General features: G+C 32.8%; 2 protein-coding genes and 1 long non-coding RNA gene across 3 annotated transcripts; 1 reads left to right on the top strand and 2 right to left on the bottom strand.

The window, feature by feature from the left end:
- On the top strand, nt 1,138-3,567 carry LOC109362654 (transmembrane protein 208 homolog). The gene is made up of 5 exons (XM_019608606.1): nt 1,138-1,358; nt 1,747-1,940; nt 2,629-2,713; nt 3,057-3,125; nt 3,208-3,567. The coding sequence occupies exons 1-5, from the start codon at nt 1,275-1,277 to the stop codon at nt 3,298-3,300; spliced, it is 525 nt and encodes a 174-aa protein (XP_019464151.1). The 5' UTR covers nt 1,138-1,274; the 3' UTR covers nt 3,301-3,567.
- Nucleotides 5,086-10,306, bottom strand: LOC109362653 (probable LRR receptor-like serine/threonine-protein kinase At2g23950). The gene is made up of 11 exons (XM_019608605.1): nt 9,970-10,306; nt 9,753-9,885; nt 9,607-9,678; nt 9,262-9,405; nt 9,093-9,164; nt 8,923-8,982; nt 8,412-8,512; nt 8,196-8,327; nt 7,756-8,100; nt 6,694-7,073; nt 5,086-5,726 (listed from the first exon to the last, which is right to left on the bottom strand). Exons 1-11 carry the CDS (start codon nt 10,049-10,051, stop codon nt 5,331-5,333), a joined length of 1,917 nt encoding a protein of 638 aa, XP_019464150.1. The 5' UTR covers nt 10,052-10,306; the 3' UTR covers nt 5,086-5,330.
- On the bottom strand, nt 16,989-18,230 carry LOC109361751. The gene is made up of 2 exons (XR_002109324.1): nt 18,133-18,230; nt 16,989-17,824 (listed from the first exon to the last, which is right to left on the bottom strand). It is a non-coding gene; the product is annotated as an uncharacterized LOC109361751 (long non-coding RNA).

Here is a 19,201-nt window from a genome sequence, read left to right on the forward strand (position 1 = left end):
CTACCCTTTGATATTTTATTCCCATATCACAATTTGATATTCACCCCTCCAATTCGTTATTACTTATATTGTTCATATATAAATCAACTAATATTATATAAATTTAGCCTTAAAATATGTTATATAAATTTAATCTAACAAGATGTTCATATATATTTATATATGTCATAAAGAATAATATCTCTTGAGGCACTTGATGTTAGTGCAAGTAATTTGTTTTTCCCTTTTAGCCAAAATCAATTCAGGATGTTATTGCTTTTACCATGATGCTTGATCTTCTATATTATACTAATTTGCATAAACTATTTATACATACGTATGATATAAAAATCAGTACGTCATGATCTTAATGTGCGAGGAAGGGTTTTTCTAAATATTTAGTACAGATGGCCAATTGCGTTGAGTAAAGGAAACATTTTGTATGCATTTTCCATTACTAAAGTCCAAGAGTTAGTGTAATATGAGTTGGACATAATTCCGGATAATAATCTCCTTGATAAGTAATTAAAAATTCAAAAAATTAATTCTGCATGCAACTTATTTGTCACTTTTTCAACAACTCAAAAGGTCTTCATAAATATACTTATAAACTACTATTCATCATGATTTTTCACATTGGTAACACATGCAAATTGACAACTCTTATAAAATTTAGTCAAATCCGTATAGACTAGAGTAGAACAATTTTCATTGGTTACTATAGTATAATAAATACCTATGCTAAAAACAGTTATTGGAAGTGACAGTTTATGATTGGTCAGAAAAATATTTAATAATTAAATTTTAACTTAAATATATTTTTTCTAACCAATCATAAACTCATTGTACATGAAGTGACACAAAGTGTAGGAATACCCGACATCACGCCAAGAAAAGATTAATTGCTTGCTCGAAAGTTTGAAATAACACAATTACATGGATCCAAGCTAAGAACCCGCACCAAGTGGAGAAAAGAGGGTACATATCTATTATCTCACAACTTTGTGTCACTTCACGTGTTAGGAATTGTGATTGATAAGAAGAATATTTAATAATTACAATTTTAACTTTAGATATTTTTTTCAACCAATCAAAATACGGAGTATTACAAAAGTGAGACAACATATATGGTCCCCAGAAAAAAATGGTCCACTAATGCAATGATAGTGGGCTCAAGGCCCAACAAAGTAGTATTGCCAAGGAGCCCATTTTGAAAGCTGCAGTGCCACCAACCAGAAGCAGAAAAACACCATCACTGTAGCTGATACGAAGGGATCTTTGAGAGTGAGAGAAAAATGGCGAATCAGGGAGCTAAGAAACGAAAGGAAGAGAACGTCCGTCACATGAATAAGATCCTCTATGTCATCATCGCATGCAATGTAATGTTTCACACGCTCTCTTCTATTCTTATTTTGTTTATGTTTGCTAGGGTTCTAGTATGAACCAATATTTAATTTAATTTTGGGATTGGATTTTTGAAATGAGCTCAATCTGTTTGGGAGTTCTTAAAATAATGAAGCGGCATGGTTAGGGATAGGAATCAAAATTAATCTGATTATGTTTACGATCGGATTGTAAATTCTAGTTATAACTAGAATTTACTAACTAATTGATTGAATGAATTGAAAAAAAATGATCTAACTTATGATTATTATTGATTGGTATGAGATTATGAGCATTCACATGACATGTACAATTATCGTTGATCCAATTAACTTGCACTGTGTTGATTATTGATGCATATTTCATTTGTTTTCTTCGAAACAGGTTATATTTGTATTGATAAGGATGTTGATCTTCCATTCAACATTCACCTGGAAGAACTGGATTGGTCTGGTTGTAACTTCGCTAGCCTATTATATTCCCTATCAACAACTTGCTAAGATGGCAAGCCCTAGTTATGCCGAGGATGGTGAACTTTTGGATGGCGGATTTGATATGTCTACGGGTGGAGTTTGTGGGTATGGTTTTTGTTTTGTTCATATATTGATTGTGTCATTAAGTATGCTAGGAGTTATTGTCGGTGGGATGAGTAACATCATCACCTTGCTCTTGTCATTGACAACACACATCCACCACTGGCACTGAGCCTCTTCCTTCGTTTTTCCATGATAAATTTCAGCTAAATAACACTTTATTTCCAACTTGGGTGCTTTGAATTGATTTTTTTCTGTGGCAGTGTCTCTAAAGATTGATCTTTTACTGTCTGTGCTGTTCAGCCTTATTTTGGGCATAGATTAATGCTCTTATTCTCTCTTTGAAATGTTTGACACTCTTCAGTTTGTTCAGATATGAACTCTAGTACTCTACGCATGATATCTTTTGCTAAAGCAAAAATAAACCAGAGTTAGGAAATACTTCCCATCGTGTATATGGTTGTAAAGCTTGATTGTGAATAATGGTTTTTGGTTGCATATGAAGTGTTTGCTTCAGGATGAAACCTAAAACTTTTTCAAAGTCACTTAATCTCATTAGCCTGGGGAAACCTTCCTCCCTCATGAATTAAATTTTCAGTAGATAACAGGCCATGACTTTCTTATCTGTAACCAAAATGTTAGAAAATAAAGTCCATCAGTTCTGAATATCTTTGTCATCTTCTAAGTTTGTTTATAATATATTCTTGACTTGCTGCCTGTCATTTTTTTGCAGCTATTTACATGATGTGATCTACATAACATGCTTTGTGCAAGTAATGTCCATCATCTCTGGAAAGTTCTGGTACACTTATCTTGTGGTAAGATCTATAAAGCAACAAATTTGTCATGTGTTAAACTGGAGCGTTAGAGAGAAGGCACCAAAAATAGTGTGTTTTATCAATTAACCCTGAATGACTGTTGCACCATAAAATAGCAATTTGTCCATATTTGGATTATATTAGGTGTACCTGTATAAATTCAGTCATGGTTGGCAACTGCCTGAATTATGACTTTGTTTCCCCTCCCCATTACGGTCCTAATATATGCATTTGCTATAAGAAGTTATAGTTGTCATCAATAATTGAACATGTCTCTAGCAAAGAGCATATAATAAACAGGATTAAAGTCACTGAAAAGTGCTCATTTTTTGACTCTTGCCAGATACCGGCTTTTGGAGCATACCACTCCTTCGGTTTCATTAAGGGTTTTTTGCCAGGTGGTGGTTCAGAGGTATGGTCACCTTCATTAATTTTCACTTGGACCACAAAAGGATTATACTCACTTCATTTTTTGCTTACCTTCTATGAACTAGGAACCATATGAAGATGAAAAGACTCGCAAGAAGAGAGAAAAGTTGGAGAAGAAAGCATCCAGACCAAAGTTTGTCAAATCAAGAACTAGATAGTTTGATTGGAGTGTATTGTGTAAGCATAGATAGATGAGGTAACCCAATTACATGTTCCCTAGATTGATGTGGTCACCTTACCTAGTTAGGTAAATCAAGATCGATGGAGGTTGCCCTGAAATTTTAAGTTATTATGAATACATGTTGCTGTTTAGTATGCTTATATATTTTAGAAAAATATTGGAAAAGCCAACCTCTATGATTAAGAACCTCAAACTAAACAAAGAGGCATAATTTTAATAAAATGCCTTAAAAACATTTTGGAGATTGAATGCTGTGAAACCACGTAGTGGAGTTTACATTGGCATTGAAAATGCTCTACATCACAGATAGCCTGCAAATAGAAGCCATAGATGTTTATATGTCTGAAAAATGCTTGCAGAATATAGTACACTTGGTTGGATCTATTTTCGACATTTACATCATCTACCGTGAGCACTTCGGATTCAGATTTTGGAGTCAATTAGTACTAGTGGAAGGGTGAGTAGAGTTATTGCATTAAAATCAAAATAAAACAGAATTAGCAAATGCTTCCCTCGTCTATATGATTGTCAACAATTGGTAAATGACTATCAAGCATTTGAATGATTGTCTAATAGGCACCATTGAATATGTGTTCTTATTGTTCTTGATATATTATTGTACTTAAGGGAATGATTTAAATATGGGATGTGAGATAAGTTTTTTTCATTAATTTCAACTATTAGATTTTCCTAGAATTGATGATTAAGATGTGGAGCAAGTTTTTGGAGTAAGTGAATCTCTTTCCTATACTTAAAAGCATACCAAATGATTAATTTATATGCACCTAAATCGGATACTTCTATCCATCGTTAGATATTAAAAACATTCATTTGTTTTCACTCATCAACTAAAACTTTTGGAATAATTGATTTATGATATAACACGAAACTTCTAACTAAATGATCATAAGCTCAATTCTTATCTCCATTATCCTAAATAACTAAATAAAAGTAATTAAAATTCAGCACAGGATATGACAAACTTACATAATCCGTTCTTTAACACAAGATTATTGCTTTTAGTTATATAAAATCATTTATTTGAACTTTATACGCTAGTGTTGAATATGATTTGTCTGACAACTTTATCTCGTGCTATAATATTTTTTCCGTTGGGGTTTGGCCCCTCCTTACACCCCGAAAAAATTGTTTTACAAAAAAACATAAAATATATATTTTTAAACCAAACGCTACTAGATATTATCATTATATTTTAGAATAAAACCGTAAAAAAGGCATTGGTCAATAAACTACTCCGAGAAACCAAACATTAAGGAGTAACAACGTAAATGTCTTGCATTAAGCCATTAAGGCATTAATACCCAAAATAGAAGATATTTCATGAGTCAATGGAAACCAAACATTCGATAAAAATCCCACACCATACAACTGAAGTGAAGAAAATAAGAAAGAAAGCATAAAGCAAGGTAAAAAGAACAAAGGAAAAGTTACCATATTGAGAAAAGAAGTTGCGCGTGACCCTGCAAAAGCATCACATAGAAAATGACCTCTAACAGCTAAAAGCTCAAACTATGACCTTAACTCATACTTTCAAGTTTTCTATTACATCAACAATACCACAACCAAACCCATCTTCATCTTCAGTCAAAACCGTCAATATCATCATGTACAAAGAATCTAACCAATCACAAGCTCATAACATATGGAGTGGTACAAACTGTGAGAGTGAGACAACAGATATGTACCCCTATCCATAGCCCACTGCACATTGCTCACCCTTTCACTGTTTTTTTGTTGTTGCCTATTTTGTATCCAAATGAACAAGGATATAATTACAATTGTCCCAATATTATATACTACAACATTAACAACCAAGCCTTTATCCCACTAGGTGGGTAAGTAAAATTCTAAACCAATACTATACTACTCTACTAAAAACCAAAATGATAAAATTCTGTTGAGTCTATACATTAATTATATCCTGGAAGAACATAAGTTAATAAAACCTTCTAAAAAATATTGTTATATATTGATAACCAAAAGGACTCATCTAGGACCAGATAGTTCCATGGCATAGGAATCCAATGAACGTTCGTCGTCATCATCATCCATTGTCATGCCAAACATGCTTGAGCGATCATGAGCATTGTCATCATGTTTTGAAGCAGAAGAGGTAGGACGAGATGAACTACTGCTACTGTTACTGTGACAGGGGGTGATGCCTTGATTACTATGATTATGTAATGCAGCCCACTTCTCCACAAGTCCATCGCCTTCGAGCATTCGGACCACTTCAGACATTTTCGGGCGGTGGGCTGGCAAATTTTGAGTGCAAAGTAAAGCTACTTGCAGCATCTCCCCCACTTCTATTCTATCATAGTTGCTCACTAGCTCTTTGTCCAACAACACTTCAACCTTCTTTTCACACTGTATTTTCCTAACCTGCCACCATATAGGGGCGAGTATTAATAACATATAGTCACTCTAAACAAAACTATAAGCTTAAGCTTCAGATAACAGCAACCAAATCACCTGACTGTAGTATTCACAACAAATAGGCTCTCAGTAGCAACTATTCATATTATAATTGTATATCCTAATAGTGCCACACGAGTACACGACATATTTAAGAGTTCAGTTTTAAATGATTCTTTGACAGTTGTAGGTAGAAAAGACCTTACTGTAACATTTGCATGAATTTTGGCACATGCAAAAAATGTCCTATAGGGTATTTAGTACCTTAAGCACAGAAGTCATCCATTAGATGTATACTTCAAAAACTGGAGAGCAGATGATCGAAATTCTCAACTGCTATATTTTGGCAAATTGCTCAGCAACCATTAATAATTTAATATCTCAGGACTAGTTACATAAGTAAATGTTTTTGGGTCATTAATATGAGTTACAACAGCCAAGTATGTCATATTAATGTTATTAAAGTAATAAGCGAGTTAATGTAGAAAATCATCTGTAACTAAAGTAATAAGCGAGTTAATATCCTATCAAGAAACAAACCTACAATGGGTTCTGATTTTCCTTTCCAACTTTTTCAATACTATTATTCAAGTATTTGATAATCGATAAATATGAACAGGAAAATGTCAGATGCTACAGAAGAAAATGTTCAGTAATAAATAATTATAGAATAAAAAGTTATTCTATCAAATATAACTGGTTTGTAATACTAAAAGAAGAAACATACTTTTGTAGAAGTTGTAGCACAACACAAATGATAACTAATATTAAAAAAATCATGTAAAAATAACTCATGAGGAACTATTAACAAAGCGTCAAATGGCATTAATAATGAATAAAGTGATATATTAGACTAACAACCTAACTATCATGCCAAATACAGCGATCGAAATGCAAACAAACAGTTTGTTTTGGTAGCAGAAAACAAGCTTACCCACTCTAGCATAGCGCCTTTTTGATTCACTGTTTTCCCAAACTCTAGAGCAGTCATTCCAGTTATGAGCTCTATCAAGAGAATGCCAAATCCAAATACATCAGTCTTCTCAGATGATTGGCCAGTGGAAAGGTACTCTGGTGCAATGTGCCCAACGGTGCCACGGACAGCAGTGGTGACATGGGAGTCGGCATGGTCCAAGAGCTTTGCAAGACCAAAATCACCAACAACAGCTTCACAATAGTCATCCAGAAGCACATTAGCAGCCTTTACATCTCTGTGTATTATCTTTGGATCACATTGCTCGTGCAGATACAGAAGACCTCTAGCAGCTCCAATTGCAATCCTCTTTCTTGTGTTCCAATCTAAAGCTGGTTTCCCTATTATCATATACATGATATTAAACCAACGTCGAAAGTTGTATTAAGGTTCAATATCTACATAAAATCTTGAAATGAACAGGATATTGACAGGTAAACGACGGGTATTTGAAAGAACTCATAAAGAAGAAAATTGGAGCATTTTGTACTACTTATATACAACATATTATTCGACAAGATACATAAGGCCTTAGCTTCTCTTGCCAGTAGCCCTAAAGAAAACAAATAATAGCAAATCTATTGTACAGACTGAATTAATTACCCATTTTGAAAACCCGATAACAGTTTGATCAGAAATAAAATTTAATGAAATGTTCAGGAAGACTAGGATATTACTTATTGACCAAGGTATACCCCTAGTTGTCAGATGATTCAGAACATCTCTAGCTCATCATTTCAAGTCATAACAAATGTGCAATTTTTTTTTCAAGTTATAGGAGTACATGAAGATTATGATCACTTAAGACAAAGGTCATGGCAAATTAAAATGTATGCCTGACATCAAGGCCCCCACTCAACCATGAAAATATGAAAACCAAAACATGTCAAGTCCAGATCAACGGATACAAGCAGGCTTAAGTGCAATATGACAAGGTAGATAATGCTACTCCACCAAAATAAATCATCATATATGAGCACATGCTTGCCACAAAAGATCACAAGCACCGAGAAAAACACCTACCTCTAAGCCTGGATGCCACACTGCCATTAGACATGTAAGGATAAACTAGAAGTTTATCACTAGGAGTAGCGCAATATCCAATTAAGCGAAGTAAGTGGCGGTGAACTGCCAAGCTGATCATCTCCAATTCTGTTTGGAACTGTGACTCGCCAGCACTTCCAGTTACATCCTTCAGCCTTTTCACTGCCACCATTGTGCCGTCTCCAAACTTTCCCCTATAAACATTGCCAAAACCTCCAGCACCAAGTATGTTCTTGGAGCTGAAATTATCTGTTGCATGTTGAAGCTCTCTGAAAGTGAACTTTTTTAGATTTCCCAAGTTAACAACTCCCTCTTCCCTATAACCTGAAAAAAAAAATTACCAAAATCATAAATACTAACATTCTTATAGTACCAATCCTTTACCACAATCTAAGAATTACTGATTCAATTTAACCTACCACTAACATATAGGGCGGCTTGGTATTGTCGTTTCTTTCTATGCCAAATGAGTCCAAAAAAGAGAAAAATGATAGAAGCGCAACTAAGGCTGGCTCCAAGTGCAATTGCTAGTTTTTTGGACTTTTGTTTCCCTGCAAATTAAAATGCAATATAGGTTACAAAAATTGTTAAATTTAAAGATAATTAGAGGAACCGGTGAAGGTAAAGGGACATACCTTGTGATAATGCTTGAGCAAAGGGAACAAGCCTGAAGGTTACTGTTCCAGAGCAACCTTCAACAGGGCTGCTTCCACAAATTAATGGGTTCCCCATAATACTAGATAAATAAAAGAGAATCAAGACAAAACCACAGTTGAAACAGTAAGTATACTTAAAAATATTAATAGAATATACTTTAAAATATTATAAACAGTAAACACTCATTTTGGTACCTCAAAAAAATTCAAGTACCATTTTGCGTCTTTGAAAATTTGGAAAACTCAAAATGATCCCAAAGATATTAAGTCAAACCCATCCTTTTAAAAGCATTTTTATGACAAACGTTTAGGACACTTTAGTCTTTGTCAAGGACTATTTTAGTTCACATTCGTGGCCTTCCAGTACTACTTGGAATCCTTTATATGAATCAAATCAATAGACACAAAAAATTTCAAGTAACAAGGTTGGTATCCATTCAATTATAAATAAAACACTACAAGCAGAGGGAAAATGAAAGAGACACCATACTTGAATGACTTGGCTGGTAACTTGGGCAATGGTCCCTCAAGATTGTTATAAGACAAGTCCCTGAGTACAATAGAGTAAACATATCAAAAAAGGAAAAATTAAACAAGTAGCAGGTTATCACTTTAACACTTAAAGACAAAGAATGGAAGAACTGATATAACCATACTCACAAGAAAGTAAGGTGTGGATTTTTAGCAAGTGACACAGGAAAAGGTCCACACAAGCTATTGTTGTTGAGCCTCCTGCTCTCAATAGCAGACAAACAAAGCACTGTTATTTTACATATTTTATATAATGAAGCAAAACTCTATTTAAAATAAGGAAAAAGAAGTTACTCACATGTACTGAAGAGTATTCAACTGACTCAAAGATGCAGGAATGGCTCCTGAGAAATGGTTATTAGAAAGATCTAAGGTCTGAAGCTTGGGAAGGGTTCCAAGTTCCTGTGGAATTTTGCCTGAGATATTGTTATTCTGCAGTAACCTGCATTCAACCAACAAAAGGAAATTATAAAATTCCATATAAACAAACAAAAAGTTACAACAATTGCTTGTAATTTTCTCTGAGCTGATAGAGACCAAACGCACTTCAGAATAACCATGGCCATAAAGAATGCAACTTTGGAACCCGTTATAAAAACAAAAAAAAGGGTGAATAATAGAATAATAGTTGAAGGTTTGTTACACTTGTCGAAGATTGGTGAGATTAGCAATTGCTGGAGACAAAGTTCCAGAGAGAGATTGACTAGGAGCTCCCCTGAAACACAAAGAATGAATAAGGAAAATGCAGGAACAATAGTAGAAATAAGAGTAGAAAGAAGAAAAACTAACAGTCCAATAACAAGTGAATCAGAAGAACAAGTAATCATAGCCCAACTACAAGCATCAACAGAGTACTCATCCCAATTGCTCAACACACCGTGTGGATCACTCAAACCTTCTCTTATGCTCATCAAAGCTTCCACTGCAATTCATTATTATCAAATATAAATAAATAAAAAAGCCTTTTTTCAGAAGCTAAATATCTTAGTCATGGACATGTATGTACCTTCATGGTTACGAGGCTCCGAAGATGAACATAGAGCAACATGAGAGAGGAAGAAGAAGAAAAGGAAGATGATGAGAGCCATGAGTATGAAAAAGTGAAAAACAACAAGTTTGAACGTATTTCACAAACAGAACCAAAACATCGTAAAAAAAAGCTAAAAAGCTAAAAAGCAATTCTGGTACAAAGCCACAGACACCAGCTTTTGCTTTGTGTTATGTTTTTAATTGTTACTCGGTTGGATGTTTCTGTTGTGTTCACACTTATCTTTAATCTGTGTGACTAACTTTACAGAACCATTTGCACACAAAAAAGAAAGAAATGGATATAAAAAATAAATAAAAGAAAGGAAGGGAGAGAAAAAGAAAATTATGGTGAAGGAGCAGAGGAGAATGAAATAGAGAGATAGTGATAGTGTGACAGTGACAGATAGGAGTTTGATTTGACACAGACCCTCTGCTATAACCATTTCTATCAATGCTGGGTGGGTCCTTCAACTTTACACATTTAAATCTCCATAAACTCAACTATAAACTTCATTTCTAACAACCTAATCTATATCTAAACATAATTTAGAAGGATGTTCTAAATTATTATAAAACCTTTTTTAATTTTATAACAACACAAATAAAGGTGACATCAATTATGCCACAATTATCAACCACGTGTTATGTGTTAGTCAAGTGGTGTAAGGTCTAACTAGATTTTTATGATGGTCAAAAAGTTAAAGATTCAATTCTTCAGAGCGACATTTATAATATTTTGAAATAGATTAATTTCTTATGTAAAAGATAAGAGGATAATTTTGGTAGTACCAACAAAATTACATGAAAATTATTTTTAACATATTTTAGGATGACTAAATGTATGTGTTGCTGCTTGTTAATTACAGTAGAATTTCACGCGGGACAATTATACTAGACATTTATTCAGGTGGTCTAGCTTTATCCTCTGTATTATTGAGGCATTATTTAGGTGATCTAGCTTTATTCTCCACATTATCTAGTTATAAAATAGAGGGTGTATAATGTATATAACTAACTCATTTTGATAACTAACAAGTAACAAGTGGTTAGTGGTGGTGCATTAGTGATATATATTGTGAAAGTGATAAATGGTAACGTGGGAATCCCAACTCGAAGAGACACAAGATCTTCATTGGAGAGCGTTGATTCTTACATTTGACGCTGTAGGTATTGGAATTTGATTTCCTTTACCTTCCACACAATGGCATGTCTGTTTTTGGTTCAAAATCTTTGAATTGGGAAAAGCAAAAGGTGACCCAACCGTGCCATAACCATGACCCTTTTCTCAGTTTTTTATTATTTTAGTTGGTGGTCATGCTGGATCAATATTACAACTACATATCTTCTTATGTCTTTCTTTGCAATGCTTTATTGTATCCATTTATTGGGCCAACAAAAACCAATGACCTGGGATGGCCCAAACTTCACCATGATTCATATTCAACCAAAAAAACATGGCTTCATGTACAATATTTTCAATTAGAATACTAGTTTTATGTGAATGGGCTATAATAATTTAACTAAATTTAAGATTGGGTCAAATATGTTCTAACATGTCCCATCAAAATCTATAAATTTCACACATATATATATATATTATGTAATTATTGTTTTTACAGATATTGTTTATTATAATTATATTAAGTATATAATAAAATATGAAATTTTGTTTTGCATCCACAAATACTATCTATTTGTACGGAAAATTACAAATATATATATATATATATATATATATATATATATAAGTGTGGGGCCAGCAAAAACAATACTCATGTTCATTCCATTCCCATTCTTAATGCTTTGTTTGGTTGAGGAAAGCAAATAAGAAGGGAAAAACATGTGAGAGAGACTTTTAAGAGAAAGAAAAAAGTGAGAAAATAGGTAAATTTTTATATTATTTGGTAAAAGATAAATGAAGAAGAAAGAGAGGAGAGTAGATAATGATATTATGTTTTAAAAGACAAAACTATCCTTAAATAATAATGAATAAATAATTATTATTATGTTAGTAAAGAACTCACTTTCTCTTCTACTTCTCTCCTCTCTTTTTCTCTCAAACCAAATGAAGGCTAAAAGGTATGAGTTAGTACTATTTTTTATCGGACAACTAAATCAATCAAATTCACATGTAAAATTTATTTATTACATCCATAACTAATTTACATACAATATTATGTGTATATATATTAAACAATTTTTCAGTTATTTTTAAACTAATTTACTAATGAGACAATTTAAATCATCAAATTGATCTTAAAGTTAGTTTGTGAGTTGGATTTTGAAGGAAGAAAATGAAAAATGAAAACTTGAGAGTCAACTCACAAATTGATGTAAACCCTCCTAGGGCAGCCTTTGATCCTAAGGGCAAGAAAAGTCATGATAGTCCTACAACTAGGGCTAAGGCCAAGGCAGGAGACATTAAGATTTCAAATGACACAATTGACCCAAGAAAGGGTATGTAAGAAAAACATTTATGTCCTTAGGGTATGTTCCAACTTAGGTTTATTTTATTTGCATTGATTCAAATAAATGAGATTGCATTTTCATGTAGTCTTAGGTTTATTTTCATTCTAAGTATTTTCAATTCAATAAATCATGGGAGGATTAGAAAATTATTTTATTTCTTTGTAAAGAAAAAGGTCCATTAACCAAGTCTTTATCCTAAGCATGGCACAACTACAACCTTAGTTCAAACAATATATCATGATTCAAGGAAGCCAACAAGTGTGCACATCTATAATGAAAGAAGAAGAAATTAAATTAGCTCATTTAATTTCTTTTGGTGTCATGAGGATAAGGAGTTGTCAACATGCTCTATTTTCAAGCAAACAATTCAACCAACAAAAGGAATAAATCTCTAAGCCATTCAAGATCTCAGTAAGCATTTCGGTTCAAAAACAACTGTAGAGATAAGGCTCGGCAACTAGCATGAAATTCAAAGTAACTTGAAGATGAATCAATTCACCTATTATTCCCAGCAATCTTGCCAAGATATATTGAACTTCTAGAACAAGGATCCTCTCCATTAACAAGTGATTGTTTTGCTCACATTTTTAATGACAAAAAAGTAATTTTATGATACACAAAAGGGTAAAGTTGTCATTACATGTTGCATTTTGTGTGTTAATATGTGTCACTTGCCTCTCTATTAATGGAGAGGAGCCTTACTCGAACTTCTAGCCCATAACTTCAGCAAAGATTTTCAAATTAAAACAAGTTAATGAGGCGTGTCAAAATTCAAATTTGAACAAGACTTGGTCAAACATGATAACTCATCACATCTGTTCCAATTATCAAGCCTTTTGCCTTAGTCAAATATCAAAGATAATTCAGCTCAACGAAATTTATTAGTTAGGATTTTATTCGTTTATTTATTAGAAGATAATTAAATTTCTATCTTTATCTATTCAACTAAGAAAATTTCGCCTATTTATGTTTACTTAATCCTTCAATAAAAGATAAGTTTTATTTTGAGTAAAAATTTGTTTAAATTCCTAACTTGAGTCAAAGCTCCTTAATTCAAATTTATTAAGATTCTTATTCTTGTGATGTTCTAAGACTCATTACCCTCTCGGTATGGTGTCTACAAATTCTTATCAAAGATCTTTCTTTATGGTGAATATCATTGACTTATTAAGCTCTTGAGCTTGTGGCGGCGTCTCCATCTTCATATATTTCCCATATTTCCCCACAAATTTATCCTAAAATTGTCCAAAAAAATCTCTATCAATACCAACACTGAATTCTGATTTATAACATTCTTAATTTCAAGCTCCTACAATCAAAGGCATCCCTTTGAGGTTGTCATCACAAATGTACTTTATAAATCCCAAACATTCTTTTTCCCTCCAAAATCTAACTCTCTACCTAATTTCTTTTACCGTTATATAATACAATTTAATGGTTGGTCTTAATATATACTTAAATAGTTTATTGTATCAAGTTGATGTGATTAGTCGTCATCGAATATATCTTGATCCAAGTAACTCATGATGATGTTATCTGAAATTGATCCTAATTATTCATGTCCAGTCTCTGTATTATAAATTTTGAAAACCAGAATTGGATTTTTATTTAAGATAATCACATAAAGCTACCTTCACTCACTGCACAAAAACAGCATTTAAAGATCCTGATGATCTTAAAACACTGAACCCATTTGTTTTGGATGTGATTTATCTTCTTGCTCCATGATACCATAATAGTGGCACGCATATATTATAGAGTGTAAAATCTATATACTGTTAGTATAAAAATTTATACATATATGTTATATCATTCACCATTCATTTAAATTAATTTTTTTGAAAAGTCAACAATAATTAAATATCAACGCTGGATATATAACCAACGCATACATCTTTTTCTCTATATTATATGCCTGTCAAATTAGAATCTATATATGCGATAGAATTCATACATTCTCATCCATGATTCTCTTTTTTAGAGCATAAAGAACCTCATTTCCAGTATAGTGGTGGTTCACCCACTTGTTTTCAGATGTACCATCAATTTCGCTAAGTGGTGTCACTGATAGGTCTTATTCCTATATCATGCATGAACTGGTTTCATCATAGCCACAGATAAAGAATGTCAACAACACTGTAAAGTAGTTTATAAGTTAGCAAGTAAGTTTATTTAATAAGAAAAACAATAATAAGTTTTGTGATAATGTTTGATAAAATAACTTATTTTAATAAGTCATAAGCAAGTCCATCTTTCAATTAATTTGTAAATTTTTAGTTATCTTAACAGTTAGTGGGCCCAAACATATTTTCAAGTGGTGCAATTTTTCCTTTGGAACAAGGACTACATAAAAATTTGAAGCTAAAGTAATTAATTTGTTATTATAGGTAAACAAATTTATTCAAAGGGTACTCAAGCCGCCAAATATACAGCACTTAGAAACAATGAACTGGTAAGAGGAATTTTCTACACCACTATTTATATTGAATATGCCTTATTCTATTTCTTATATACAAACACTACAATAGTAATTATTATTATGATTGGGTGTAACTTAATTCGACTTACACCCTTGTAAACCACTCCCATGTTTCTATATATTAATAAAACATTCATGCTGCTTATAAATGAACAAACCACACTTTCATAAATTATTTGAAAGGCATTATCAATTGAAGTGATTTATAACATGAATTATGATTTTCTAAATTATTTATACTTATGAAGTAACTAACTAATTAATTATTTATATGAATAACTTTCCACAATCAATAGCGTTTCTCTCATGAGTTTTCAATTTCTGGCCTTTCTACTTTGAAATTACTTTTCAACATATTATGCCAAACCCACAGTACTAGCTAAGCATAATTTTAATGTTGTCATGTTATAGTTGGCTATTTAATAATCTGAAGTGTTCAGCACGTTCCTAATTGTTTTGGGTCTCTATCTATATCTAATGTACTTGAAGAGGTTCCAAATTTCGATGCAGGCCTGGTTTGTGGGACATTGACAAGAGCCCCTAACGATCCATTGTACTAAACAGACCAATATGGCCTTGTGTGCATCTCTGGGGTACTTTTGAGCACGTGTAGTAAAACTTCAATGAGGAATCAGAACATGGTTACAAATAAATTGATCACTTTTGCACCATTCGATGCGCCAGAAAATGTAAGGGTACACTTAGTAGTATAAAAAAATTAAAGAATAAAAACATAGTGTAAGACATTATGTTTGTATGTATGCTCCATGAAGGTCCCCCCCAACCAATAACGTCCCTGAATTGCTGTCCTAGACATCACAAAGAAAGTTTAAATATGCCAAAGATTGAGAAGTGGGGACAAAAAAATGTATCCAGGTTTAGGCATGGTCTTTTATGGGTGGTGCACACGTTAATTTCATGGAAAAACCTTACACTTTTCCTAATGCTGAATGTATTGTCTTGAAACACTTAATAGTGTGATACCAGATATAGAACTCACATGCCAGTGAGATCAGTTTATGGGTTGCAGCTGCCTAGAAAAGACACGCACGAATTAATTAAGGTCTCTACCATTTTCCTTTAGCTGAAAATTTTGATAATGTACTAGTTGCTAGTTAGCTTTTTTAATTCATCTTAGTCATGAGGATTAACTAATTTCTTAGCATGTATCATGAAAACAAGTCACCTTCCGAGGAAGAATCATCTTTGGTTTTTAGTTATTTGTTTTTTCCCTTTATTCCTTCAATAGTGCTGTGAGCACAACCATACTTTCACGTGCATACTAAAACTAAAACTATAAAGAAAATAAAGAAGTTTTGGGGTACACTTGATATGACACATGTATTTAGACTCAAGAGGCAATCGTCACCCATAGCTCAACTTTCTTAGTCTTTGTCTGTGTTTGTTTTTCTTGGTTACTTGTTCACTATACAAGAAAAAAATTGCTCTATGATTGTGCTAAAACATAGGGTCCCCTGAACTGGAAATTTCTGTGTTTTACAACCCAAGACACACTTGTATAGTTTGTAACTTTGGATCTGTTACCTCACCCACGCCACAACCACAACATTGATTGGACAACATAATACTCCATAAAACCACAGCATGTAAGAGCCAAAATAGTATTGAACTACTAAATAATCAAAACATTGAAAACGAAATTCCATAAAAAATTTATGGCACCTCCTATTCATTTAGAAGGGAGTGGAGATATATAAAAATTGCTTGATACTCTATAAGGCAGACTCAAAGTCAAAGGACAGTCATAAAAGATAAACAAAATTAGCTGCATGAATATAATCAAATAGCAAAAATTATGTAAGTGAAAATTGGAGTATTAATATAAAAATAATGTTATATCCTCCTACAAAATCTTCTTATTAATCCTCCTATTAACAAAAATGTAACATATGTCACTTCGAAACCAATCATTAGCAAATAATATATCATTTTTAGTAAGATGATATATCATTTTCCTAAATATAAACAGAAGGATAGATGTAATTATTCAGATTAACTTTAATCTAGGTAAATGTGTAATCATATTCTTTACAGAAATATTTTAGGAATGTTGCAAACTAAAGTCCATACTTAGCATTGAAAAGGGATTTCTTTTTCAACTCTCCTTATTAATATCACATAGCCTCACGTTACCCAAGAAAGATGAATAAATTTTGTAAAAGAAACAGAAGCAAAGACTGACATTAAATATGAAATGGTAATAGAACAGTGTTGGGATGGTGAAGGCACTCTGGTCTATACCTCAAGGGTCCCCCAAAATTTAAAGCATCACTGATCAAAATCCTATAGGATTAGATGCATCACCATTTACTGCAAAATGTAGAAACCCAAAGCTGAAATGAAGAAACGTCCCCATCCTTCATTTGCTTTCCCAGGAACAAGGCCTTCACAATTCAAGATGCAGAAAAGCAAAACAAAAATAAACACCAATTCCAATAATCAATCAGCAAACAAACATAATAAAAACAAATAATATTCAAACCTATGCTAACACAGATATCCACTACTTGAATATTAACATTGACTAAAAAAGAAATAAAAGAAACAGATAATAATCACGCTTCTATCACTAAGCTAACACAGATTGAGCCGTCTAGCCAATATCACCAATCACCAGCATCATAACCAGGAGAGGAAGAACAACAAGAACAATAGCATAATCACTGCAAACTACAGAAGTTGAGGAAATGAGTTTCTAGCACAACCATTAACCACCCTATCCTTCACATATTCTAATGAAACCCTTTTGCTTCAAGGGGATTCTCATGTCAAACACCAACCATTTTTTCATCCCATGGACTCTTGTTGCAGCCACAGGCTTTACTATATTTTGCTTTTGATGTTGCCTCGTTTTCTTCTTCAACTGCTGCCACCAAAACCAACAGCACCACGACGATAGTAGTACCATCATATCAAATAAGCCCCACAAAATAAAGGGTGAGACTTTTTATACAGTTGAAGAATAACATGAAGAAGAATAGATAGTGGGGTGAGTACATAATGTTCAAAATGAATATGAATAATAAAACTCAAACGTAGAGACTAGATAAAGAAGGGGGATGCATGTTTGTGAAATTGGTTGGCTTAATAAATGAAAAAGGTGAATGTGTAGTTGAAGAAACTACAAATTGTTGTGGTCTCTGAGCATTTTCTGTCCAAACATAATGTAACCTCTTAGTAGTAAATGTAGGAGGAAAATGAATGAATGGCTGGTTGGTGTGCTTTTTTTGTTTAGAAGGGTATGATATAGTTCTTCTTCTCTTTTCTACTTTGTTTGGCTTTGGCTTAACCCTCTCTCTCTCAGACGAGATATTTAACTAATTTAAAACAATCTCATGCCAATTAATTTACTTAATTTATGGTGAAATGTTATAGTTGATTTAAAATGTTGGATTGAATAAAAAATATTAATATGGCTCTCCAAAAGCATAAAAACCAAGATGCATTCCAATATGAGCATGATTGTTTTCTGTTAGTGGATAATCTTATGATTTTAAATAAAATGTTGCACTTTAACGAAGGAAGGGCAAACAAAATAGTAGTGGTTTGGGTAACTTTTTACCCTCTGTATTAAACTTCTTCGTTGTGTTGGGGGCCCATTCAATAATTTGAAACCCAATAGGGTATTCGGTCTTCTGGTCCTAATAAAGTAGATGAGTAAGGCAATCCTGATTTTACGTTTCCATGCTGAGAGCAAAAAGTGTTTGTTTGTGTATTTGAGTTAGGATTCTCTCTATTAAAGATCACTCAAAAGACAAATATATCTAAAATAAGAAAAAATATATAACTTAATATCTTTATCTTTAAAATATAATAAGATGACATTCTTATTCTTACTATAAGTATAAAAATAATCTTGAGAGGATCCAATCCCTCCACGTCATGCAAGATCGATTAGCCATTTTCCCTTTTTGCGTTGCTGGAGTTTCCTTGCTTGGTTGGAAAAATGTATCTAAACTCTAAATGATACTTGACCAACACAGTTTGAGTGAGTTGGTGGTGTTTTTCAATAAAGAAGAGCTCATTGGCAGAGTTTTGAAGGTGGAGGACATGTTAAATATAAGAAGAGCTCAATGGTAACATAAGATGGTAAAATGATTAGAATAAAAGATTAAAATATGAAGTGATAATGAAGTTAATGGTTCAAGAATTACATATTACAGTTACCAACATATGTTGCTCTCTAACTCCAGACACGATTCTTTTCTCTTTTTCTTTTACAACTGACCCGATTCATCCA

This window comes from Lupinus angustifolius, chromosome LG12 (assembly GCF_001865875.1).
Source record: "Lupinus angustifolius cultivar Tanjil chromosome LG12, LupAngTanjil_v1.0, whole genome shotgun sequence".
Classification (NCBI taxonomy): domain Eukaryota; kingdom Viridiplantae; phylum Streptophyta; class Magnoliopsida; order Fabales; family Fabaceae; genus Lupinus; species Lupinus angustifolius.